The sequence below is a fragment of the Canis lupus genome, chromosome 36, assembly GCF_048164855.1.
Source record: "Canis lupus baileyi chromosome 36, mCanLup2.hap1, whole genome shotgun sequence".
Classification (NCBI taxonomy): Eukaryota; Metazoa; Chordata; class Mammalia; order Carnivora; family Canidae; genus Canis; species Canis lupus.
In genome coordinates, this window is record NC_132873.1 from 21,286,456 (window position 1) to 21,307,670 (window position 21,215).

Below are 21,215 nucleotides of genomic sequence, written 5' to 3' on the forward strand. Positions count from 1 at the left end.
GCGGGGCGTGTCCGGGGCGGGGCCAGCCCGGGGCGGGGCGCGTCCGGGGCGGGGCCTCCGTCTTTCCGGCCGTCGCCGCCGCGGGGCCGGGCCGCAGGGGGGCGCCGCCGGGGCCGCGCTGCTGCACGAGTTGCCGGGCCGCGGAGGAGGCCCTCACTTCCGCGTCGGGCCCCGCGGCGTCCGGCGGCCGCGCCGAGGGCCGGGCGGGCCGCAGGTCAGTCGGGGAGGCCGCCTACCCGGCCCCGCCCGTGCCGAGGACCGGGGCGCCGGGTGGGCCGCGGGCCCGGGAGGCGCCGGGTGGGCGCCCCGGGGAAGGGCCCGGATCGCGCCGGCACCACGGGCGCTCCGGGCTGCAGCCTCGGGCTTCGGGCCGACTCGGGGTCCCCGGGCAGCGGGGAGACCCCGGCGGGGCTTTCTGGGGCCGCGGCCCCGCCGCTTCCGTCCCGCCTCGTGGGAGGAGGGCGAGCCCCTTGAGCAGCGTTTCTCCAAGTGGGGTCCGCGGGCGGACTGCCCACCCCGCGCGGGACTTTCTGAACCCGACCGTGCTGCGGCCCGGGAATCTGAATTTGCAGCAAGCGACTCCGATGGTTTTGGTGCAGGTGGTCACGGAGCCGCATGGGGGGCACCTCCCAGGGTGCAGGGCGCTTCCGACACAGCAGGGGGTCTAGGTGGGGTGCATCGGAGGCTGGGGCCTCGGACGGTGATGGAAGCTGACCTAGGCGGGGTGCCTCCTCATCCCTGTACTCAGGCTGCTGCTGTGCTCCTGTTGTCGACAAGAAGCCTCCAGGGGGACAGGTGCTTGGCGGGTGAAGCGCCCAGGTCGGGAGAATTAGGGATGCAGAAGTAGGCATCGTGGGGTGCAGCTGGCCCTGCTGACCACGTACCGGCGGGGCCGCCCGAGTGTGGACCCTGCTCCCATCGCTCGCTTTCTCCTCGTCTGTCGGTAGGGACAGTCGGCCCTATCCAGTAGGGCTTTAATAAGAGAATTGCTGCCAAGTGTCTCCTGCATATAAGCACCGAGTAAATGGGAATTATTAAGAGCGATTATGAAGTATATTCGGTGGACTGTGCACAGATTCTAACTGGAGGGGGTGGGAGGTGGTCCCTGCGAAGGTCACGCCAGTAGTGACACTGCCTGTGGCTTTGAAGAATAGATGGATTTCAGGAAGCTGCTACCTGGGGCAGCGAGAGCCAGTTGCACCCCACGGGTCAGAGGCGGTTCTCTCCCATGGATCGTCGCCGGCTGCTCCTAGGACTTGTAGGCAGCAAAAGAAGTCCCATGGACAAGTGCTCCTTGAAAGCTGGACCGTTGGTCCATGAGGGTCTCTGTCCACCGAGCATGTTTGACACACATTGTTTTCATCAGGCACCACTGGACTCCTGTCCCCAATTCATTGGAGACCCGCTAAATTGGAGCGTCTACAAAAGGATGCTAGTTGATCACATAGTAAAAATGAGTTGCCATGGATATAATCGAGCCTCTTGGCAGCCATTTGACATTTGCTATGAAATACGCAGTGACATCAGGGAGCGTGTCTGCGCCTCTTTCATCCCAGCATTGTTTTAGGTTCCGTAGAAACCCCACGGTCACCTGGAGTTCATCCAGCTCCTGGAATGGCTTAAGGGATCAAGTCCTTAAAACTTCTTTAAAGCTACAGCCATTTTAGAATGGAGAAGCCAGATGATTTAGGGATGTTATCAGTCGCTTGTCTGGACCAGTCTGGCTACTGGTATGCATCAAATTGTGACCTCAGTTGCTAAATTACACACTCCTTAGTTACCTAACTTAGGAACTACAATCACCATTGTTAATAATTTCTGCTCTTACGTTTCCTGAAATCTCCAGGGCCAATATCGATCCCTCAGTATACACCTTATGGTGAAATTTATATCCTTAAAGACAATATTTGTCATGTATGGAGGACTGTCCCTGAGCCAGAGACTGTTCTAGATGCATTTTTTAGGTTCTGCGGTTATTCCTCTGATAGTCCTTTGAGGTGGGCACCATCCCTGGCTCCATCTTACAGATGAGGAAGCAGGCAGAGGAGAGTAATTTGCCCCACCTCGTAGGCAGTAGAGCCCAGCAGCCTAATCCCGAGGTACGTGCTGACCCCTCTGCAGTCTAGACAGCTCCCTCAGGCTTACTGTAAAGACATGGGAGGATCAAAGAACCTAAGCTAACCTCACCTCTGCCTTATAGGTGACAATGCATTATTTTGTTTAATTCTTTAAACAGTCATTTCAGTAGCTATGATTTGGTTGGTGAGGGTTTAGCATTTATAAATACTCAGAGCCAAAGTTGTCCAGCTTCTCAGCTGGTATCTCAAACTTCTTTCATATTACATAAAGTCCTTCAATATTGTCAGTGCTGAGTAATTTATTTTGAGTCACATTAAAATATATTTGTTTTATTATCTACTTAGTGTATTGTTGGCGATTTCAGCAGTGATGGTTCTTTGTTTTTACAGAGGTGGACCAGGACCACTGCTATTGTGCAGTTTCTGAGAGCGTTTGAAGGCAAAAATTCAGGTGTTGCTGGGAGCGATGGAAGGTCACGAGGTAGAAGAAAAGGTGTTAGATATTCTTCAACTGAACGTTGGTGGCTGTATTTACACAGCCAGACGTGAGTCCTTGTGCCGCTTTAAAGACTCGATGCTGGCATCTATGTTCAGTGGTCGTTTCCCTCTAAAAACAGATGAATCAGGTAAATATCTAAAGTCTGTAAGCATGCTCATAAATATTCACTAAAATAGTCTAGTTTAAATTCCCTTCGGTTTTCCTAATTACAGTAGAATATATTCAACTAGTATGCTAATTATTGAAACCATTAAAGCTGTTTGGAGATTTATTAAATACGGGGAGAAATGAAATGCCAGTTTCCAGAATCTGCGATGCTGTCACTAAAAGGTGACAAAAAGACATCTGCGTGTAAAGGCCTACCATGACCTCAGGACGGGAGTTGATTATATCTGGAAAGCTGTTACAGTCGTGCAACTCTGTGGGGAAAGGTATTGAGGCTTCTCTCTGTGTTCTTCAAGTTAAAACCTCGATTTCTCTGGAGAGAGCAGCCGCCTTCTTTGTTCACAGGGCAGTCACCGGCAGCGTAGAATTGGTGTTGGACTTGCCACCTAATCTGGCTGCGTAGCCTTGTGTGGGCTGATGTGTACACGTGAGAAAATGTTAGTGCAGTGTACCATCGGCCACCTGGTGGTAGGGGACTGAAAATTAGTGTTCCAGAAAAAACTAAAACACAAGGGTAGGGACCTGGGCTGCTCTCCCTGCTTGGAGTGCTCTGGTGTCTACTGAACCTACGACTGGTTGTAGAGAAACCTCAGCAACTCGAGTAAGGCATTCTGCACACCTGCACTGTTCTGGGGCTCAGAGAACCCACTCTTGCTTCTGTGTCAGAAGACAGAGAGTGAGGAGTCTTGAGCACTAGGGGCTGTTAGTAACCCTGGGCTTTGAGAGAGTGCTTTGCCAGCTGACGGGCAGTTGAATGAATGGAAAACACCAACGGCTGGCACCCAGGGCTTGGTGGCCATGTGGGCAGGAAGGTGGCTGGTGAAGATGATAAGCAGGGATTGAGGTTTTTCTCTGTCTCCAAGTTTTAACTTCTTAATCCCTTGTATTCTAAGCTAATCGAGGGAGAAAAGGAATTATTGAGTAACCTCACACCAACTCTGCTAAATTGTCTAAGAAAACCTTTGGTCATAAAGTAGTACCAGCGTAGCATTAGGAGCCGAGCCCTGGGTTTATATGTCAGTGAAACTACAGGTTGACTTACAGATGAACATGACTTATTAACGGGCATGCCCTCATTAGGGACGAACTCCGTATGTGTCCCCTGGCTGGGCAGGGCTGGGGTTGGGGGTAAGCTTACATTTCAGAAGCCATCTGGGGTCTCTGTGGCTTTTGAATGGCCATAGCGGGGAATACAGTCATTGCATCCAAAATCCCAGATGGACCTTGGGATACATTTTCCTATGTGGTAGGTGAGAAAACAGAGGATCACCAAATTTGACTAAACCCTTTTGAACAGTAGCTATTAACTCTCTTGTGAGAAAGAAACATTTCTAATTGCAGAGGTCTTCAGCCGGATTTTAGTTTGATGATTTTATCCATGGTCATATGTATCTATGCACTCATTTTTGAAGTGAATGTTTTCTAGGGGCTTGTGTGATTGACCGCGATGGACATCTATTTAAATACCTTTTGGATTATCTTCACGGAGAAGTTCACATTCCCACAGATGAGCAAACCCGAATTGCTCTGCAGGAAGAGGCTGATTATTTTGGCATCCCTTATCCATACAGCCTGTCCGACCACTTGGCCAATGAAATGGAGACATATTCTTTAAGGTCAAATATAGAACTTAAAAAGGTCTTGGCATTTTTTTAAGTTTTAAAAAATATATATGTATACATATATATACATTTTTATACACAAAGCAATGTGTGTTATTTTGCATAGCCTGTGTTGTCACATAAACCAAACTAGAGAAAGTTTTACTTTTCCTAACTTTGGAAGACACTTTTCTGAATTACTACGAATTTTTTTAGAGACAAAATTCTGTGTTCTTCCTAGGAAAGTATATTACATTGCCACTCAGAGGTTTATGGAGTGTTTATTTCTCATTGAAGATTTAATATCTTTTTGATGGCTTTTTTAATAGAAATATTCTGCTTTTTAGGTTCTTCGTAAATTAATAGCAATACTGTAGTATGTAAGGATATAGTGGTATTATTTTGTTTACTGAAAGGACTAAAAGAATGGTCATGATAAGTAAAAGATTGTATAAAATCTCCTACCTGATTTAGTGAGTGTAGCAGTTTGTTACTAAGTGAAAACTTAGTAATTGGTTTGTTTAATTCACTTTGAGATCAATCTTTTCTTAAGATGCTCTTCCTTTATTTATTTTTATTTTTTTTTTAATTTTATTTATTTATTCATGAGACACACAGAGAGAAGCAGAGACATAGGCAGAGGGAGAAGCAGGCTCCATGCAGGGAGCCCGATGTGGGACTTGATCCCAGGTCTCCAGGATCAGGCTCTGGGCTGAAGGCGGCGCTAAACTGCTGAGCCACCCGGGCTGCCCAAGATGCTCTTCCTTTAAATCACATTTTAAAGAGTTTTATATGACTTGAAAAGCTTCATTACTTATTTCTGTCTTACTGTTAAGTATTATATTTGCCTTTAGCACCTGTGGGGATCTCAAAGGAAAATATTTTTTCTAAATAATTAATAATAGTAACAACTGATCTGAATTGGTTTGATTTGGACATTGGCTTAGGAGAGGAAGCTGAGGGTATGGTTATTAGTGTAGCATGAAGAGAAAGTTGATTTGGTTCCAGCTCCGCTTCTAGTCAACCACATGGAATTTGCATTGGTTGTATGGGTTCTGCTACTGAAGTTATTTAGAAATTGAGTCATTGGACAGTTCTTTGGTGTTATTTGCTACATCTATCTGCAGAATGAGGCTAAATGAGCCAAGTTGGGGTAGGTTAACATTTCATCTTCTGAAGTCTCAACTCTATAGTCTTTTATTTCTGATTTGTATGCAAAAGGGACATAGCATGTGTATATTCCCTATGTCAACCAACACATACTTATCTCACATGTTTTTGGTGTATAGAGCACTGCCTTAGGGACTGTGTGGGACACAAAGAAATACAACATATAGTTAGATAGCAATATTAAATGAAAATGTAAGACATGTTAGGGTTCTGTTTTCATTTACCGAGTCAGTAAATTTTAAGCATTTCCTTTGTGTCAGGCACTATTCCAGGAAATTGGCATACCAAATAAAGCAGATACAAGTGCTGGTCCTCAGGGCATTCTCAGGAATAGTGCTGTTTCTCCCGGGGAAGGCCCTTGCCACTCCACTGGGTGAAGCCCTACTACTGTGTGTCCCTTGGCACATCATAAGCTCACCTGGTAGCACTTATACTGTGTGCTGAGGGGTATTGTCTCTCTGTGTTTTACATTGGCTATAAACTTAAGGAGGATTGGGACTCTGTGTCCAGGACTTTGGACACTGCTTACCACATTAGTAGTTTCTTAATATTCATATGAATGACTGAATGGTAGATAAAAGCCGCAGTTTGCATTGAGTTCCTATATTCATATCTTTCAGTGGAAAAGAACACATTAATCTGGTTAATTCTTGATTGGCCTTGGAGTTAAAAATAAGCATCAACCATGGGTCTTAATGAGTAGAAGGTGAAAGGGAGATTGAGTCAAATGGGAAATTGGGGAGGAAATAAAGTTTAAAAGGTCTAATTTTTAGTCATTACAAAGATTTTAAAATTAAAAGTGATGTTGGTAGTGAGGCTAAAGGGGGAGGGAGGAAAATACAATTTCTCTGTGGAAAAAGGTTCTATACATGAAAAGGTGTTGGGTTTTTGGGTGGTGCTTTTTGTGATTTGCTGCACCCCCACCCCATATTCAACAAAAGCATGTTTGGTTTTTCAAGGCATAAAGACTAGGCTGAAATTTATGATCTTTTTATTTCCTTTATGACCAACTGAAATTGAAGCTTTACATGAAAGTAATAGAGCAGATTCATTTTTACTTTCCTCCAGAATTAAATTCAAATTTTGTATATTTTTTTTGCTTCAGGCTTTAACAGACTTCTGTGATTCATATGGTTTAGTTTGCAATAAACCAACAGTTTGGGTTCTCCACTATCTTAACACATCTGGTGCAAGCTGTGAGAGTAGAATTATTGGTGTATATTCCACAAAAACTGATGGAACAGATGCTATTGATAAGCAGCTGGGAGGAAGAATTCACAGTAAAAGCATTTTTAAAAGGTATGTCCATATTTGAATATGAAAAGGAACAAAATAAAGTCTTGGTCTCTCGTAAGAGGTGTTAACTGAATGGAGTACGTGGTTGACTAGAAAAGATCGTCAACACCTGGCGAGCAGCGTGAGCTTTCATGGCTGTCAAGACAGGCTTGCTTCATGAAGAGATTGTAATGAAGACCATTTCACATATATGTAAGCTATAGGACATCCACAGTGGTCTAGTAGATTGCCTCTCTGCTGGGCATCAGAATCCCCTGAGAGGCTTTATTTAAAAAAGGAAAGAAAGGAGAGCAAAGCCACCTCCCTGGCTGTCTCCCCTGGACTACAGTCCAGTAGCAGAAGCACTGCTTAGAAGTCGGCAGGCCTTCTGAGTGACCCAGGACAGGCCTGTGCCTTGGTGTCCTGTTCTGAGAAATGATAAAGGACTTCCTTGGTCCCTCCCAGCCTTAAAATTCTATTCTTTGTACATGTCAAATTCTTAAGGGTTATTCTCTTAATATTTTTTCTGTAAGCTTACTTAACATTGGTCAATTCACTTAGCTGTTCTGGGTTGGATTTTTGTTGTTGTTGTTGTTTTTAAATTCTCTGGGTGTTTGGATTGGGTCACATATTAGTGACTGATGAATGACCACATGAACTTGCTTAGTAGGTATTAAATATGTCATAGTTTTCTGAATTCTTTACAGGATGTTTAAATAAGATATATGAGTGCCTGGCATAATGCTATGAAAGTTTTAGCCAAAGGTGAATCCTTTAAAAATTTTCCTGGGGTTAGGTAATTTTTTTTTAGAAAACTTATTCTTAAAGATTTGTTGATTTGTCTGCACAGTCTGTATTGCAGAATTAACAAGTACTTTACCACAGTAAAAAGAGATGAAATACAGGTTAGCATGAGTATAGTATATTATACTCATAGTATATAATATATAGTATATTCCCTATCTGCTTAAGGAAGGGTCACAGAAGAACAGCTATTCAAAAACAACATATTTTTCCCCTTAATTTAACAAGTACTTGGTGAGTATCTGTTAGCTGTGTGTGTGTGTGTGTGTGTGTGTCTATACACACATTCATACTTAGGTAGTATGTTTTAATCACCTTTTGCAATATTTCTAGAGAGGCGGGAAATAATGTTCAGTATATTTGGAGCTATTATTCAGTAGCTGAACTGAAGAAAATGATGGATGCTTTTGACGCCTGGGAAGGAAAAGGTATAGTACAATTCTTTTATTTCATGGCATAAGGTAGACTTTTCCTTAATAAAACAAAGTAAGCTCAAATGCTGCATTTCTTTTTTTGAGAAAGCATTTCTTTCTATAGGTCAGGTATTTCTTTGTATGTTTATCACCTCATAGTATCATTGATTGAGGCAGTTTGCTTAAAAATCTTAGACCTCTTGGTGTGCCTGGGTGGCTAGGTTGGTTAAGTGTCCGACTCTTGGTTTGAGCTCAGGTCGTGATCTCAGGGTCATGAGATCTAGCCCTGCGTCAGGCTGTGCACTTAGCACAGAGTCTACTTGGGACACTCTCTCCCTCTCCCTCTGCCCTTCCCCCTGCTCTCTCTCTCTGAAATAAATAAATAAATCTTTAAAAAATGGTTAGACTCCTGAGTTGCTAGATATTACTAATAGTTCATAACCTAGTAACCTGAAAAATGGTTTATAATTTCAGCATCTGTTAGTTGTGCTAAATTAGTTCAGTTTAAAAAGGGTTTATTTAGCATCTACCGTAGACCTAGCACTGTTCCTAGGAAGTATACCTTTAAATTAAACATACGATGTATAATCAAAAGAAAAAAGGAGGGGTGCCTGTCAGAACTACTAAATACTACATATGGATAGATTTAATCTTAGATTTAATTAATGTGTGACTCCCAATATCGGGGTTGAGTGTTCAAGCCCCATGTTAGGTAGATATTACTTAAAAGGAAAATCTTGAAAAAAAAAAAAAAAAGGAAAAATTTTAAAAATGAAAATAATGCCACAGAACATGTCTGAAGAATGCTTAGGAAACATCATCTTTAAATGCACACTTTGAAATTTGACCATTTTTATTAACTGCTTATATTATTTGATAATAATAATGCTATTTAGTATCCAGTGTGATAAGAAGTTTACATTCTGTACCTCTTAGTCTTAAAACAATTCTGGATACTATGTACCATTTTATTGATGAGAAAACTGAGTCTCAGAGAGGCCATGACACTTGCTTAAGGATCACAAAGAGTTACTGTTCTATGCCTATTTTTTTCTTTTTAAGATATTTATTTATTTATTTATTTATTTATTTATTTATTTATTTATTTATGAGAAAGAGAGAGAGAGAGAGAGGCAGAGATACAGGCAGAGGGAGAAGCAGGCTCCATGCAGGGAGCTCAGTGTGGGACTTGATCCCGGGTCTCCAGGATCAGGCCCTGGGCTGAAGGCAGATGCTCAACTGCTGAGCCACCCAGGTGTCCCTATGCCTATTTTTTCCTTAATTAACAAGTATGTATTGAGTGTCTATTAGGTGCAAACACTATAAGAAGTTCTAAGGTTGGATCCACAGATAAATAGGACACATCTTGGTCCTCAAATGATCTTAAAAGCTGGTAGAGACAGACACTGCAAGCAACATAAGATTGAGTAAAAGGAGAGGAAGAGGCTTTTAAAAGCTCTCCCATCACCTGTTTCTCTTTCAGGCAGGGTGCTAGTACCAGCCCTTCCTTTCCTCAGCTTTGTCCGCCTCACTTTTCCTCCTTTATTTTTTTCTAAATCATACCCTGCAAACAGATAGGAAAAAGTGCTGTTCTCTTTAAGCTTTTTAATTTTAGATTTAATTGACTTTGAGGCACTTAGGCTTAAATTGAGGAACAAACCCCCTTGGTGTTCTCTTTGTTTCCTCTTGTGCCTCTGGACTGGCAGTCTGCCCAGGAGGCTTCAGGAGGGCCCTGGCGGGGCTTCTTTCTCCATGGACTCAGGAAGCTGAAGCGGAGAGCTGAGACTACTGGCTTACAGAGCATAAGACTGATGTTAACTTTTTAGAGAACACGTAATGAAGTGTCAGTGGTACTTAACACAATTCTGGAAGGCCTGTGGAAAGCCATCAGACAGGGAACAGAAGTAAGAGAAAGAATTATTGGAAGAAGACAATTATTGTTTGTGGACAGTGTGCCTTTTTAGGAAACCCAAAGGAATCAACCAAAGGTATTTTAAATGAGGAGTTTAATAGACCAGACTGGCTGGGTACAATATAAGTAAACAAAGACAAGCTTACTTATGATAGATTAGTTAGAAATTTTAGGGGGAAATCCCATTCACAATAGCAATGAACAACAAGATAACTAGGACTGACCTATCAAATGCTTGAGTCTTTTGTGAAGAAAACCGTTGAAATATACTTATCCATTCATCAGTTCGTCTATCCAGCTATAAAAAAAAGAAGACACAAAGATTATGGTGAAATATACCAAATATATTTTATACTTTTCATGTAAAGACATCAGTTCTTCTCAGATTAAGTTATAGGTTTAGTACAATTCCTACCAAAATATCAGTGGAGCTCTTTGGGAATCTTGAGGACGTGATTCTAAAATACATTTGATAGAATAAGCCAGTGAAACCACCAAGAACATGTTGGGAAGTAGATGTCGTTAGAGGAATGAGTCTAACTGTGTGATAGTAAAAATACTACATATGGATAACAAGAACTACGTGTAATAACAAGAAGCAGATGTTTCTGGTACAAGAATAGATGCAGAGATCAGAAGTAAACCCCAATGAAGTTATAAGAATAAAAATACTATGTGATAAAGAAGTATTAAATACCAATATAAAAAGATAGATGATTTAATAAGTAGTTGAGAAATATCCTTGGAGAAAACAGAACTTTAACTTCGCGTCATTTATCAAAATAATTCCAGGTGAATTTATGGATGAAAAATGAAGCTATAATAAACTATAATGAAACGTAAGCAAATAATTGATTTCTTAACTGAGAAATAAATCATAAAGACAAAGATGAATAAATTTTATTATGTGATATTTAATATATTTAAAACAAAAAAGTATAAATAAAATTAAAAGGCTAATAAAAACTTAGATAAATATGTTATGTTACCTGGACAAAGAATATCCTTAAAATAGAGAGGATTCATGATTTAAGTTGATTAGAAAATCAGCTCAACCCCTCTTGTAAATAAATGTGCAAGATTCATGACCCCAAAATTTCCAGGAAAGGAGATAAACATGTGGCAAGAGGTTCAAACTCATTATTTATCAATGAAATACATATTAGATGAGGCTTCCCTTTTTATACTAGATTAATAAAGATCTCTCATGAATTCTTGGCAGGAGTAAAAATTAATAATACTTTATTGGGAAATAATTTATCATTATATATCAATAACATCAGAATTGTTCATATTCTTTGACCCACTAATTGTACTTCTAGGTACCTACCTTAAGGTTATAATCAAATGCAGACAAAGGCTTATGAACAGTGTTCAGCTAAGCATTATTCATAATAGAATAAATATAAAAACAATATCAATATCTGTAATAGAGGATTAAATGCATATTGGTACATCTATGAGATATAGTTGAGCTATAGCTATTAAAATTATTATGAATAATTTTTTACATAGATGAATGCCCATGATAAAATAAGCTATTATGGAGTGATCAAAAGTAGGAAACAAAATGAAATGTAAATTGTTTTCAGTTATGTGTCTGTCATATTAATAAGAAAAAGACTGGAATCAGATTCATCAAAATGTCATGAACCATGATTCCTACTTTTAGGATTAGAAGTGATTTTTTTAATATTTACTTTTCTATATTATCAATGTTTCATACAATGAAAGTGAATTACTTTATAGGCAGGAAAAACGTAAAAGTTTTTAAAGTAAATTGTGATCTATCCATATAATGGAATACTACTCAACAATAAGAAGAAATGATCATTAATGTGTATATCAACATGGATGAATCTTCAAAGCATCGTGCTAAGGAAGCTAGACGCAAAAGGCTGTATACTATATGATTCCACTTATATGCCACCCCTAAAAAGGCAAAACTAGGGAATGAAGGGGAGGGCATTAATTGCAGAGGGAACTTTTTGGGGTGATAGAAATGTTCGATGTCTTGACTGTAGCTATGATTACTTGACTGTATACATTTATCAAAACTCATTGAGCTGAGTACTTTAAAAGGGTGGATTTTATTTTATGTAAATTATATATACCTGACTTTTAAAAAGTCTTAATGGATTAGATTTGGGGATGTTTCTGTAGCATAAGTCTCATAGGCTTCTGTGAATATTGGATGTATCTATTATATATAATAATTTATATGCCCAGCTTGCTAAATTGGTTAATATTTATTACTAAATCTTTAATGATTAAAAAACAAGACACCAGGGATACCTGGGTGGCATAGTCAGTTGAGCATCCAACTCTTGGTTTTGGCTCAGGTTGTGGGATCAAGACCTGCATTGGGCTTCACACTTGGTGTGTAGAGTCTGCTTGAGATTCTCTACCCTCTCCCTCTGCCCCTCCTGCTCATATTCTCTCTCTCATAAATAAATAAATCTTTAAAAAAACAAACAAACCAGGACACCATATCCATTCCTGGGACTTCAAAGCTCCTTTTTATTTTATTTATTTTATTTTTTTTAAATTTTTATTTATTTATGATAGTCACAGAGAGAGAGAGAGAGAGAGGCAGAGACACAGGCAGAGGGAGAAGCAGGCTCCATGCAGGGAGCCTGACGTGGGATTCGATCCCGGGTCTCCAGGACCGTGCACTGGGCCAAAGGCAGGAGCCAAACCGCTGCGCCACCCAGGGATCCCCAAAGCTCCTTTTTAAAAAGGGTTTTATTCAACATCATTTTAAAAGCCTTTTAAAATGCATCTACATATAATTTTTTATCATTCTTTTTTTTAAAAAATTGAGGTGAAATTTGTATAACATAGAATTAAAGTATACACTTTAGTGGCATTTACTCCTTTTACAATGTTATTTAACTACCATCTCTAGTTGCAAAACATTTTCATCACCCAGAAGGAAAGCCAGTACCTGTAATTGTTACTCCCATTCTCTTCTTTCTTCAGCCTCTGGCAACCACCAGTTTGTTTTGTGTATCAATGCATTTGCCTATTCTGGATATTTCATGTAATCAGAATCATACACTATCTGACCTTTTGTGTTTGGCTTTTTCACTCAGATGATGTTTTCAAAGTTCATAAAAATACATTTCCAACTTTCATTCAGAAACTTACGATTTAAAAATGAAAATAAGTTTGACCACAGTCTTGGCCTAACATTTAACTAGACTATTCTTGTTTGAAAAGATGCTTGTAGGGTAGTGACAGCTCATATTTATATACTGGTTGCCCTTACAGGGTGGTTCACAAAATTTCCCTACTTTGATGATTACTGCAACCCAGTGAGGTGGACAGGATGGGAGTTAGAACCCTCAGTGTCCAATCCTTACACTACTGTCAACACTACAATTTATAATATTAGTATATTATTATAAAATAAAGACACCTATAGATATATATATAGACATATAGACACACACACACACACACACACACACATATCGTATTGTTTAAGTGCCAGGCCATATACTAAGCATTTTGCATTAATTTACTCATTTAATCGTCACAAAAAACCTATGTACTATTACTCTCATTTCACAGATGAAAAAATTAAGGCACGGAAAAGTAACTTTCCCAAGGTCGCATGATTAGTGCATGATAGAAGTGACATTCAGACTCAGGGAGTCTTGACTCCAGAGCCTGTGCCTTCAACCAGCACACACTCATCTGCCCAGGACCCATTTAACGACCTGCCGATTATCAGTGGTGGAGCTGGGGCTGGTACCCAGCGATCCCTAGACCTGGGTTATGAGCTGTGCCCCAATTACCTCGGCGCTTCATGGGAACGCTTCCTGAGCGCCCTACCTTCTTCAAGTAGGAGGCACGAACTTCAAACTCTTTCTGCCTGCTGAACCGTTTGCAGCGGACAGTGGCTCTCTTAATTATGCCTTTCGATCTTCCAGGTGTTAGCTACTGGCGGGTGCCTCATGAGCTGATAGAATGTTGGACTCTGGAGGAGCGGCCTTTACTTGGAAGCCTCCGTCACATGGCCCCAGTTCGGAAGAGGTTATCTGTGCTGTTAATACTGATTTTTGTTTTCTTAATGTGACCTGTATCTTTACTGCCTTTATTGGGGAAATGAATAATAGTTCTTGACCTTACTAAGCTTATTAATCACCCAGGTAAGTTTTCTGCATTACCACCAAAAGGTAAGTCATGATAAATTCGAAACTATGTAAAAACTGGAAATAATTCTCTAGAATTGAGTTATAGTATGTTCTTTTTGGGAGAGTGTGATTTTAAGAATACTAGTGGACACAGTGTATGCTGTGGTATTTTTCCCTATAAAAGTGAAATCCTAGGCTTTATTGGCAGTAGTCAGAAACTTACTTATTAGACTTAATATTTGGAATTTCCTGTGACTTATTCTGAATTCTTTTCTCCTTCCTGTTGCCACAAAGAGCATTTTTATTTGATGACATTTCATTTATTCTATGGAATTATTAGCATTAAATTCACTCTACATCTGTGCTTTTCACTGTACTTTAAGTACATTTAAGATCATATTTGTTTTTCATTGTCTGGGTATTATTCATGGTTTTCAGATGTTCGATTTCTTGGTCATCTGTTCTAGAATTTGATTCAATGCCCCTATGGAATCTCTGATTGCTTTCTTTTTTTCTCCCCCTTTGGATCTTTCACAGAAATGCAGAGTTTTGTTTAGTTTTTAGTAGTTCATTATCTCTTGTTAAAACAGATCTTTTTTCTTAAAGGCCCTTTTTTACTATCATTATTTATTTTGCATTTTGAGCTTAGAGTTAGCAAATATTGTTTGGGTCTAGAGCAGTGGTTTTCTCAACTGGGGGCAGTTTTGTCTTATAGGGGGGATTTGGCAATATTTAGAGACTCTGTGGAGGTGGGAGATACTACTGGCACCTAGTAAGTAGAGGCCAGGGATGCTGCTAAACATCTTAGAATGTACCGGGCAGCCCCTACAACAAAGATTTAATCCCACCATAAATGTCAATAATGCTAAGGTTGAGAAACCTTGGTCAAGAGTCTAGTGGAAGATGTGGACAGAAAATAAAACAAACCGGAATGGTTTTAAGGAGATTCTCCTCTATATGTCTTTCCTCTGGGGTTTTATTTTTTATTTTTTAACATATTTTTTTAATAATAAATTTATTTTTTATTGGTGTTCAACTAGCCAACATACAGGATAACACCCAGTGCTCATCCCGTCAAGCGCCCCCCTCAGTGCCCGTCACCCATTCACCCCCACCCCCCGCCCTCCTCCCCTTCCACCACCCCTAGTTCGTTTCCCAGAGTTAGGAGTCTTTATGTTCTGTCTCCCTTTCTGATATTTCCCACACATTTCTTCTCCCTTCCCTTATATTCCCTTTCGCTATTATTTATATTCCCCAAATGAATGAGAACATATAATGTTTGTCCTTCTCCGATTGACTCATTTCACTCAGCATAATACCCTCCAGTTCCATCCACGTTGAAGCAAAGGGTGGGTATTTGTCGTTTCTAATGGCTGAGGAATATTCCATTGTATACATAAACCACATCTTCTTTATCCATTCATCTTTCGATGGACACCGAGGCTCCTTCCACAATTTGGCTATTGTGGACATTGCTGCTATAAACATCGGGGTTTTATTTTTGATTCATGGATAAGATAATGATAATGATGATTTAGAGGCAACTGTGAGGTCCCAAAGAATCATTTGATTCACTTAAGAAAATTTAGTTCAGTAGTTTTAGGCTTGAATGTATTATATTTGCATTCTCTACTACACGTCAGTTTTCAGATCACCATGCCATTATGATCCTATTTCCAGGATCAAAGTTCATTATGGTATATTTATTAGCCTCTGAAAACACATCAGTGCTGATGAAAGAGAGAGGACTTGGGGGATTGCTGTTACACTTCCTGGTCAGGACATGATCTTTGTGAAGTGAAATTGATGCAAGCAGTAGGAGCAGGCAGTGTTTCAGCAGTGGTTGTTTGACAGTTTTAAGGTCATTCCGAATAATACTCCCTGTGCCTTTTCCTTCATTTTGTTAATGTGGTATATCACATAGACTAGTTCATAGATGCTGAACCATTCCTTGCATCTCTGGATTAAATCCTACTCGATCATGGTGTAGGATCCTTTTAATGTATTGTGTTGAAAATGGTTTGCTAGTATTTTGTTGAGTATATTGTATTTATGTTCACTAGGGATATTGGCCTGTAAATTGCTTTTCTTGTGGCATTTTTATCTGGTTTTGGTATCAGGGTTATCCTGGCCTCATAAAAAGAGTTTGGAAGAGTTCCCTCATCTTCTATTGTTTGGAAGAGTTTGAGAAGGATTGGTATTAAATCTCCTTCAAATGTTTGGTAGAATTTTCCAGTGAAACTATTTGATCCTGCACTTTTGTTTGTTGGGAGATTTTTATTTTTGCTTTTTGTTTTTGTTTTTTTTTTTTAAGTAAGCTCTAGGCCCTGTGTGGGGCTTGAACTCATGACCTCAAGATCAGGAGGCACATGCTCCACTGACTGAGCCAGCCAGGTGCCCTGGGGGCTTTTGGATTACTAATTCAGTCTCCTTACTAGTAATGAGTCTGTTCAGGTGGTCAGTTACATCATGAGTCAGTCTTAATATGTTGTATGTTTCTAGGAACTTTTAAAAATTTATTTATTTCCTTTTTAAAAAACCATTGAAGTATAGTTGACATACAATGTTATATTAGTTTCAGGTGTACAACATAGTAAATCAACAATTCTCTACATTATGCATTGCTCACCATATTAAATGTAGTTACCATTTGTCACATACAATATTATATTAATTATTGACTATATTCCCTATGCTATACTTTTCATTCCCATGACTTACTTATTTTATAACTAGAAGTTTGTATCTCTTAATCCCTTAGAAATTTATCCATCTCTTCTAGGTTGTCCAATTTGTTGGTGTGTAATTAATTATTCGTAGTAAGCTCGTATGAGCCTTTGTATCTCTATGGTATCAGTTGTAACATCTCGTCATTTCTGACTTTGTTTGAGTCCTCTCTCTTTTTTCTTTGGAGTCTAGCTAAAGGTTGATCAATTTGTTTATCTTTTTAAAGAACCAGCTCTTAGTTACATTGATCTTTTCTATTGTCTTTATAGTCTTTATTTACTTCTGCTCTAATCTTTATTTCCTTCATTCTGCCAATGACGTGTAGTTGTCACTCAGCTCTTCTTTAGAATTTTATTTTTTAAGAGGAAATTGTTCCATATGTAGATGTAGACTCAGTGTATCCATGGGAGGAGATAAATTCAAGATTTTCCTACCTCACCATCATGAACTGAAACAAATTTACAGACAGTTTTGATATCATATCAAAAATCATATGATCATCTCAACAGATACAGAAAAAGTATTTGACAAAATTCAACAACAGTTTATGATAAAAACTCTCAACAAAATGGGAATAGAGGGATTACACTTCAATATAATAAAGGCCACATATAACAAGCCCACAGCTAGCAACATACTCAATGGTGAAAAGCTGATAGCTTTTCCTCTAAGATCAGGAACAAGACAAGGATGCCCACTCTCACCACTTTTCTTGAACACAGTATTGGAAGTTCTAGCCAGAGCATTTGGCAAGAAAAAGAAATAAAAGGCATCCAAATTAGAAAGGAAGAAGTAAAACTGGCACTATTTGCAGTTGGCATGATAGTATATCTAGAAAACCTTAAAACTTCATCAGAACTGTTAGAACTAATAAATTAAATTTGCAGGATACAAAATTAATACATGAAAATCTTTGTTTCTATACACAAATGATGAACTATCAGAAAGAGAAATTAAGAAAACAATCCCATTTACAATTGCGTCAAAAAGAATAAAATAGGAATAAATTTAACCAAGGAGGTGAAAGACCTGTGTATTAAAACTATAAGATGCGAAAGAACTGAAAGAAATTGAAGAAAACATAAATAAATGAAGAGATAGTCTGTCGTCCAGGATTGGAAGAATTAATATTGTAAAAATGTCCATACTATCCAGAGCAATGTACAGATTTAGTGCAATCTCTATCAAAATTCCAAAGGCATTTTTTATGGGAATAGTACAAACAATCCTCAAATTTGTATGGAACCACAAAAGATCCTGAACCGCCAAAGCAATTCTGAGAAAGAAGATTTGACAAAGCTAGAAACTCATGGTTCCTGATTTCAAACTAGCATTGTATCCCCCCCTTTTCCATAGGGGATAAACTCCAAGACTTGCCAGTGGATGCCTGAAATCACGGATAGTACTGAACTGTATATGTGCTATGTTTTTTCCTATACGTGCATACCTGTGATAAAGCTTAGTTTATAAATTAGGCATAGTAAGAGATTAATAGCAATAACTAACAATAAAATAGAACAGTTATAACAATATACTATAAACGTTATGTGAATGTGATCTGTTTCTCAAAATATCTTAATAACGGAAAGCCCAGAAATAAACCCACACATATATGGCCAACTGATTTACAACAAAAGGAGCCAAGAAGATATAATGAGGAAAGGACAGTCTCTTTAATACACAGTGTTGGGAAAATTGGATATCCACATGCAAAAGAATGCAACTGGATCTCTATCTTGCACCATACACAAAAATTAACTCAAGGTGGATTAAAGACTTGAACACAAGATCTGAAATCATAAAACTCCTGGAAAAAACCCAGAGGTAGTAAAAGTTCCTCGACATAGGTCTTGGCAATGACTTTTTTTGTATCTGACACTAAAAGCGAAAGCAATAAAGGCAAAAATAAACGAGTGGGACTGTATCAAACTAAAAAACTACACAGCAAAGGAAACCATCAAAATCAAAAGAGTATCTGCTGAATGGGTGAAAATATCTGCATATCATATATCTGATAAGGAGCTAAAATCTAAAACATATGAAGAACTCAACTCAGTAGCAAAACAACCGCACAGTGATTAAAAGAAATGAGCAGAAAATCTTAATAAGACATTCTTCTGAAGAAGACAAACAGATGGCCGACAGGTACATGAAAAGATGTTCAACATCAGCGATTATCAGGGAAATACAAATCAAAACCACAATGAGCTATCACTTCAGATATGTTAGAATGGCTATTTTCAAAAAGAGAGGAGATAACAAATGTTGGCAAGGATATAGAGAAAAGGGCGCACTTATGGTGGGAATGTAAGCTGGTGCAGACACCATAGAAAATAGTATGGAGATTCTTCAAGAAATTGAAGGTACAACTACCGTGGGATCCAGCAATTTCACTTCTGGGTGAAAATGCAGAGTAACTTGAAAAGATACATGCACCCCCACGTTAATTGCAATATTCTTTACAATATGGGAAAACCCAAGTATCCGCTAATGGATGAATGGATAACACAGACACACATACACACACACAAACACACACACAGTAGAATATTATTCAGCCATAAAAATGAAATCTTGCCGTTTGTGACAACATGGATGGACCTTGAGGGCATTATGCTAAGTGAAATAAGTCAAAGACCGACAAGTGCCATGTGATGTAATATGTGGAGGGAAGGAAAAAAAAATCCAGGTAGATAGAACTGATAGGTGGTAGCCAGAGGCAGGGGTGGGGTGGGGAAAGGGGGAAAATGGGTAAACTAGGGTGGTTTGGGGTTTTTTGTTGTTTAAATAGAATTTTTTAAAAATTAAAAAAAACAACACTGTTCCTTCTTCAGACTTTTGATAACGAATGGCAAACTCAATTCAGGAATCTGTGAAGCGGGATCCCTGGGTGGCGCAGTGGTTTGGCGCCTGCCTTTGGCCCAGGGCGCGATCCTGGAGCCTCGGGATCGAATCCCACGTCGGGCTCCCGGTGCATGGAGCCTGCTTCTCCCTCTGCCTGTGTCTCTGCCTCTCTCTCTCTCTCTCTCTCTGTGACTATCATAAAAAAAAAAAAAAAAACCTACAAAAGAATCTTTGAAGGTTTGTCCAATACCTCAAATTCAATAAGCATTCAACGCTTAGACCGTGGGTTTGACCATTCTCGCAGCTCGCAGAATTGGCGTCACGGAAAGCTAGTTTTACGGGCTGCCACATGTTGCATCACAGAATTAGTGGGAACATTATGGGTCAAGATTAAACGAATGTCTTTACTTTAGACCCCAGAACCTTTGTGAATAGAGATTGTGACGTTTCAAGAGGGGAGTAGCACATGCAGCAGCATTTCTCAAGGAGTTTGTCCGGGAAACGCTCAGTAAATTTCCTCAGGAAACCTCTTAAGGCGGTTGTCCTGGGGGAAAGGAACCGCCAGCTGGGATCCTGCCGGTTGTCCTCTGGGTCACGCGAGGATGCCTGGGAGCCCAGCGAGGGCGGCCTAGCGTGACCGCCGAGTCCTAACGGTCGTTGGTGTCGACACGGCGGCGCTCGGAGTCGGTCTTCCGGCGAGGACGGTCTTCGGAGGCCTGGGCGGGCGCGAGACGGGCAGGGGCGGGCCCGTCGCCCTCCGCACCTCGCAACCCCGACCCCTGAGGAGACCGAGGCTGCCCGAGGAGGACGAACCGTGGCGCGGTTTCCGCGAGAGGCCGGGGCTGCACGGCTGACCGTGACCCGCTTCTGTGTTCACAGGCGGCTGGTGGCGTTCGGCGAAGACGACGAGGCCGGTGTGGACTGTAAGCCGGGGCCCAAGCCCGTCAGATTCCTGGGCCCTTCCACCAGCACCCAGATCAAGGTCAGGAACTCGGCGTCCGTCCGCCTGCGCCCCGCCTGCGCCCCGCAGCCTCCCGGCCCCACGGCGGCCGCGCGCCGGGCGCCACCCAAGGCCGCGGCTCCTCGCGGGGCCGAGAACGGCGCCGCGCACCCGCCTCCCGCCAAGGTCCCGCCGTCCGAGCCCAAGGCCGCGGGGCCGCGCGTCATAAAGCTCAAGCGGACTCCTCTGCGCGCCGCCGCGCCCGCCCCGCCGCCCCCGCCGCCCCCGCCGCCCCCGGGAGCCCCCGCCGCGCACGCGCGGACTGAAAACGGCCGGGGCTCGGCCGACTGACGGCAACGCGGCCGGGGCGCCCCCAGGGTCCCCCAAGGCGGGGCCGGGAGGGGGCCCCTCGCGTGTCTCCGGGCGTCGCGGGAAAGACGACAGACGACCGCCCGCGGCCCCTAGGAGGGGAAGAGGGAGGCGGCGCCCGTCGGGCCTGCCTTCCCGCCTCCTTTCCCCAACTTGGCCGTGGTTGTCTCCGGACAGTTGAATTTCGGGTTTTTAATTTTTTAATTTTTTTTGGATGGTTGATTAGTATTAAGGCAACGAAACAGTACAATAAAATCACTAGAGAAGTCCCCTTTG

At 41.1% G+C, this 21,215-nt stretch overlaps 1 protein-coding gene and 1 long non-coding RNA gene across 4 annotated transcripts; one reads left to right on the forward strand and one right to left on the reverse strand.

The window, feature by feature from the left end:
- The first annotated feature begins 75 nt into the window (after positions 1 to 75).
- KCTD18 (potassium channel tetramerization domain containing 18) lies at positions 76 to 21,210 on the forward strand. Of its 3 annotated transcripts, none has more exons than XM_072812754.1 (7): positions 76 to 214; positions 2,469 to 2,704; positions 4,169 to 4,380; positions 6,619 to 6,812; positions 7,926 to 8,020; positions 13,856 to 13,958; positions 20,510 to 21,210. In XM_072812754.1, exons 2-7 carry the CDS (start codon positions 2,545 to 2,547, stop codon positions 20,919 to 20,921), a joined length of 1,176 nt encoding a protein of 391 aa, XP_072668855.1. In that variant the 5' UTR covers positions 76 to 214; positions 2,469 to 2,544; the 3' UTR covers positions 20,922 to 21,210. The 3 variants fall into 3 exon arrangements, with proteins under 3 accessions (XP_072668855.1, XP_072668856.1, XP_072668857.1); XM_072812755.1 differs by lacking the exon at positions 76 to 214 and adding an exon at positions 353 to 795; XM_072812756.1 differs by lacking the exon at positions 76 to 214 and adding an exon at positions 2,076 to 2,099.
- On the reverse strand, positions 467 to 20,771 carry LOC140625469 (uncharacterized). Its single transcript, XR_012024802.1, has 4 exons — positions 19,881 to 20,771; positions 10,142 to 10,215; positions 3,881 to 3,981; positions 467 to 2,685 (listed from the first exon to the last, which is right to left on the reverse strand). It is a non-coding gene; the product is annotated as an uncharacterized lncRNA (long non-coding RNA).
- Positions 21,211 to 21,215: the final 5 nt, after the last annotated feature.

Excerpts from the sequence above, each read along its gene's own strand:
- KCTD18 (XM_072812754.1), top strand. The coding sequence starts at position 2,545 with ATGGAAGGTCACGAGGTAGAAGAAAAGGTGTTAGATATTCTTCAACTG. Across the intron at positions 4,381-6,618 it reads CAAATATAGAACTTAAAAAG|GCTTTAACAGACTTCTGTGA; the intron begins GTCTTGGCATTT and ends TTTTTGCTTCAG. Across the intron at positions 8,021-13,855 it reads TGACGCCTGGGAAGGAAAAG|GTGTTAGCTACTGGCGGGTG; the intron begins GTATAGTACAAT and ends TCGATCTTCCAG.